The 5,618-nt window shown below is 39.3% G+C and overlaps 1 protein-coding gene across 1 annotated transcript; it reads right to left on the reverse strand.

Moving 5' to 3' along the window:
- Positions 1–1,792: 1,792 nt before the first annotated feature.
- On the reverse strand, positions 1,793–5,390 carry LOC137995144 (uncharacterized). The gene is made up of 3 exons (XM_068840720.1): positions 4,838–5,390; positions 3,894–4,469; positions 1,793–3,681 (listed from the first exon to the last, which is right to left on the reverse strand). Exons 1-3 carry the CDS (start codon positions 5,388–5,390, stop codon positions 1,793–1,795), a joined length of 3,018 nt encoding a protein of 1,005 aa, XP_068696821.1.
- Between the last annotated feature and the right edge of the window lie 228 nt (positions 5,391–5,618).

The following is a 5,618-nucleotide window of genomic DNA, read 5'->3' on the forward strand; positions in this document are numbered from 1 at the left end:
GAATCACTCCTGAATTCCTGACAGGCTGATCAACAAGTATATACAATGCTCCAATAACAGTTGAGTGCTCTTCGAAAATCTGTTCACCTCAAGGAAAAATAAGAAAAAAAAATCATATTTTTTTCAATTCTCGGTTATGGCCTCCAACTCGTGTTGCGCTCTCTCGGACCTTTGAAAAAAAAAAGTTCTTCTGGCACCCAGGACCCAGGGTACGAAAATAGTGGTCACCAACCGTTAAAACATGCGTCTTGTGCAACATGAAACAAGATATGAAACTTACAAAAACAAACATGATAATGTCAAATTGAGCTTTAAAAGTGATTTAGTAGAGAACAATATATTTTTTTCGCTTGTACATTTTGATTTTCCCAATACAGATCATGTGATAATACTCAGGAGGTTTGGTCCTTTGTTTTGTTCAATATCTTAAAATGAAGGGGAAACTCGCTTTTTATTGGCTAATTGTGTTAGTTGCCACGATGACAAATACAAATTCGTGCGGTGAAGATAAATCTTTCAGCAAAAAGGAAAATCATACAATTTCATCAGTATTTATATAATAAAATGCAATAGCAAATGCTTGAACTGCGACCTCCGCTACTATTATTCTTCTTGGGCGAATAAAAGAGAGAGTGAAGGAACGACAACGGCAACGGCAACGAGAACGTCACATATTTGCATATTCAGAGGGCAAAAACAATAGCTTTGCACGCCCTGCATGTGCGTTTTTCACTTATTGTCCATTTCTTTGCCGTTGTCTGCAAAACAACAACGTGAAATAGCCAAATTTGAGGTTTTAAGTCAACAAGTCGCAGCGACAGGTCTCTGCGAAAAGTTGCTCCATGTGTACCTGCATAACAAGTCGCCGGGACAAGACGCCTGTTCGGTGCACATGTGGTGATCTCGTATGCGGGGCAATAATAACTAGTTTTCTAATTAACAATTAGATTATGAGCTCGAGATTTCTATGAGGTGATAGCTGATGAGGCCGAAGGCCGAATCAACTATCACCTCATAGAAATCGAGAGCGAATAATCTAATTGTTTTAGTGGAATTCTTACTAAAATTTACTTCAAATAACGGTCTCCAGTTATTTCTTGACGTATTATTAAATATTGTTTGCGCCTGAAAAAGACCGCTCGGATTGAATTGCCATTTAAAATCTAAGTTGTGCGCGCAAGCGCATCAGCTTTTCCAATAATTTCAACTTTTTTGAAAGTCAAGAAACCGTAAATGTCTTTCGTTTAGACTTCTCAGAAATTTAATTACCCAATTGCATCCAAATTTTCTTCCAGAACTTTGATAAAACGAAAACGACGTTATTTCCAAGACGACCTTCAGCCACTGCACACTAATTAACAATTATTCGCCGAAGGCGAAGTGATTATCGGTGAGTATTCACCGATAATCACTGAGCCTGAGGCGAATAATTGTTTTAGTATAAATACACAGGTGATTATTTCAAAAAAAGAGAAAAAAAAAACATTTCAACACGAAATCATCTTCACTTACAGTGGCAAAACGACTACTGGCAGCCATTTTGTCCGTCGAGGTGATTATCGGCTGATAATCCGAGATAGCGAGCCAATGAGAGCGCGCGATTTTGTATAATCACCTGACTTCGCCTCATGGGCTATTTAGATAGATAAGATAACTTTATTATATCACTTCAGGATATCTCTACTTACAAAATCTATTTACAAAATTATTATTAACACGTAATAAAAATCAAAAATGTATTATTAAAAATGCCAGAATCGAAGGAAAAAGCTGAAAACAACAAAATCAATTATTAAAACAAGATACGTTGCCGCATGGCAACATCGCGATTGGCTAGCAAATAATTGATATGTTCACTTTTATCGGTTATCCTATTAAAGATTTCTTCCGACAATTTCCAGAATCCATTAGGCGAATCAGGTTTAGATGACTTAAAGAGGTCAAGACCAGCCTTAAAGGCATTAATACTTGTTGAATTTCGCACGCGTAGTGGCAACTGGTTCCAATATTTAATAACTCTATTGCTGAAGAAGTCATGCGCTGATCTTAATGGATGATGAGAGGTGACATTAAGATTACGAGTTCGATAAGCTGTATTTGTCCCAAACATATTGTGACCACAGTCCACAAAACCGTTGATTATTTTGAAAGTCTCGATCAAGTCACCACGCATTCGACGTTCCAGTAAAGTCGTTAATCTAAGACGCTGTAACCTTTGACGATAAGGGAGTAGACCCATGCCCTCAACTATCCTCGTAAACTGTCTTTGGCAGTCCTCAATTTCCATTATAATGCCCCAGTTTCCGTGTCTTGCGGTTGGGGTCCAAACCTGCACTGCATATTCCAAATGGGGTCTGACAAAAGCTTTGTAAAATGTTATCAGCACTTCTGGTTTCCTAGATACAACATTCCTAATGATCCATGACGTCATTTGTTTTGCTTTTCCGATCATTCTTCGTAATTGTTCCTGCCAACAAATGGTATCACCAGCTGAAACAACCACTCCTAGATCTCTTTCCTTTTCAAGCACTTGCAAGCGTGTATGGCCCATCATGTAGTTATTTTTAGGGTTGTCTTTACCAATATGCAAAACGCTGCACTTTGATTCATTAAATTTCATTTGCCACACGTCAGCCCAATGGGATAAGCAGTGTAAGTCCGACTGAATGGTTGCAGGTGATCGTGCGTTTCCTATTAACTTTGAGTCGTCGGCAAATAACGTGGTTGTATTTGTTGTGATAGCAGGCATGTCATTAATAAACAAAAGAAACAACAAAGGCCCCAAAACGGAACCTTGAGGCACTCCAGATAATACGGATTCCCATGTGGATAATTCGTCGCCTACACGGACTGCCATTATTCTACCAGTAATAAAATTACGAATAATGTTGTTACATTGGCCGGTTATCCCATATGCTTTTAACTTCAACAGGAGTCGCTCATGTGGAACTTTATCGAACGCTTTCTGAAAGTCTAAGTAGACTAGGTCTACTACATCCCCATCCTCTAGAATAGTATTGATCTCATGCACTGTTTCCATAAGATTAGAGAGACACGACTTGCCGTGGACAAAGCCGTGTTGGTATAGGCTGAGGTTGTCACGCACGTGGGTGTAGAGATGTCTATAAAGTAATTTCTCGAATACTTTACATAAAATGCAAGTAAGAGAAATAGGTCTATAACTGCATGCATCATTGAGTGAACCTTTCTTATGCAAGGCAGTAACTATTGCGCGCTTCCATGGGTTGGGGATGCAGCAGGTCCTTGAAACAGCTTGAAAGAGAACTGTAACGGCGTTGACAAAGTTTTCATTTTCAGCTAGAGTTTTTATGATCACAGGATGTAGACTATCCGGTCCAGCCGCTTTATGGATGTTCAACGAGTTCAGCTGTTGTGCGACTTCCTCCTTTCCTACAGTGAATTCATTTATTTGTTCCGCCATATTCTCGAGAACACAATTTTCATTTAGAGCTTCCTCTCTGGTAAAAACGGAAGCAAATGACTCCACTAGTAAATCAGCAGTCTCCTTAGGGCAAGCAGTAGTTTGTCCATTAGCTTTTCGCAAGCAAGATACTGTTTTATTCGACTTCTTTTTGTTCCTTAGATACGCAAAAAATTTGCTTGGATTTTGTTTCACATTTTTAGAGAGTTTTTTTTCATAATCTTCTTTAAGTTTCCGTTCTACAAATTTATATTTTTCTTCAAATTCAAGGCAGAAGTGAGATTGAAATGAGACGGAGAAATGTTGAAAGTTTGCCACGCATTGTTCTTTTCCTTTCGTACACGACGGAGTTTCGAACCCTCCCATGGGACTTTGCGTATTGGTATTCCTTCTTTTGTAGTTTTTTGTACTAAAATTGGGACACTATGATGAATTGCATGTAGTATTTTACTTTCGAGTTCGCCGCACATGATGTCAACACAGTGGATTGCCTCTTCAGAGTAAAACCAATCTATCTGCCGACCAGTACTAATTAACCTAGGAACGTCACATTTAGCCCAGTTAAATTTCTTAGAAGCCAGATATTCCACATTATCATACAATTTCACTTCCAGTATTGCTGTTAGATGATCACTTCCACGCAGTGGGGGACCTAAAGTAAACTGCTTGATAATGTCAGAGTCAGAGGTTAATATTTGATCTAGCGTAGATTCCTGCATTTTGTTATCAACTATCCGCCTTCTTGTGATGTCGTCAGTGATATGCCATGTGAGACCACAAGAAACAAAACAGTCAATGTACTTCTTTTGATTTAACAATCTCCAATCAGAAGTATCAATGGGTCCACGCACTGTTCCGTTCGACCAACAAACATCCGGAAGATTGAAATCACCCACCAAAATTACTTGATCAATGTCGCTAATAGGTAGCTTGTGTAGTTCAGACCTCACGGCTATATCGTGTTCTTCAGTGGATGATGGTGACCGATAGAGACAAACAATGTTTACATCGCCACTATTCAAGAATACTTTAACGTCCAACGAGTCACGTAAAGAGAATGTTTCCAAGATTTGCGCATTATATCTTATGTGTATATAAATACATGAACCGCCACCGAGTGTCCCTGCATGTCGTTTCTAAAGATTCTTTAATTAGGTATTGCAAGCTCAGCATCAAAATATTCTGTAGAGAACTGAGTTTCTGTTATGCAAATAATGTCAATATCACTAGAGTTTACAATGCATTTAACTTCACCAAGCTTGTTAAACAGAGAACAAGCATTGGTATAAAAAATCTTTAAGTCGCGATGCGGCAAGGATCATTTATGAGAAGTGCCAATATCATTGTGAGTAACAGGCCAGCTGGTAGCGTTCCTAGCTGAAGTATTGCATGTACTGGATCTAGTAACGTGTGCACCAGACACGTTTTGTCTGTCACGCCGTTTCTTCCTTGCCTCAAATTCCAATTTCCTCTCACTTTGAGTGAGATCCCTATTAAACCAGTAGATTTTATCTTCCAATTTCACGTTCCTCTTAGCAATAAGTTCAATGACAGGATCCTCTCTACAGAACACTACACGCATTGGCCTGCAATTGGAGCTCTCATGGTTGGCCCTAATTTCGCCTAAACGCATTATTTTCGCAGGTTTCTCTTGAAGACCAACTTGGTTAGATATTCTTTCAAACAAGGTTGTATCAAATGCTCTGCGATCATCCGCTACTTCTGACTGAGACTCCGGCAACCCTTTGATAATTATATTACATCTTCTTTTATGGCGCTCGCTACTCTCTCGGAGTACTCTATGATATCCTGTGTCGATAATTTCTGATTCCAGTTTGCGGTTCCTTTCTGACACAGCTTCAGAACTTTTTTGGAGAGCATCTTGCACAAGCATAAGCATGATTTCTTTAACAAGTTTCTCCATTACATCTGAAAGCTTGTTCAGCATTGTGGAATGGTCGCTTACCGAATCGTTCTGATTCAATGCTTCAGGTTCGACGTCGACATCCTTGTTTACCCAAACAGGTTTAAATGAAAGGGCACATTCGGGGCATAACCAGAATATGACAGCCAACGCTTTCTTCGTTAATTCTCCTAGGTCAGTACAAACCGAGTGATACCAAGTTCCACAATTTGGGTTTGAACACGATATCCAGTTAAGCGCAGGACACGCACC

The sequence above is a fragment of the Montipora foliosa genome, chromosome 3, assembly GCF_036669935.1.
Source record: "Montipora foliosa isolate CH-2021 chromosome 3, ASM3666993v2, whole genome shotgun sequence".
Taxonomy (NCBI): Eukaryota; Metazoa; Cnidaria; class Anthozoa; order Scleractinia; family Acroporidae; genus Montipora; species Montipora foliosa.

Excerpts from the sequence above, each read along its gene's own strand:
- LOC137995144 (XM_068840720.1), bottom strand. The coding sequence starts at position 5,390 with ATGCTGAACAAGCTTTCAGATGTAATGGAGAAACTTGTTAAAGAAATC. Across the intron at positions 4,470-4,837 it reads TGCACACGTTACTAGATCCA|TATTCTTGAATAGTGGCGAT; the intron begins GTACATGCAATA and ends TGGACGTTAAAG. Across the intron at positions 3,682-3,893 it reads CATGTGCGGCGAACTCGAAA|AACGGAAACTTAAAGAAGAT; the intron begins GTAAAATACTAC and ends ATAAATTTGTAG.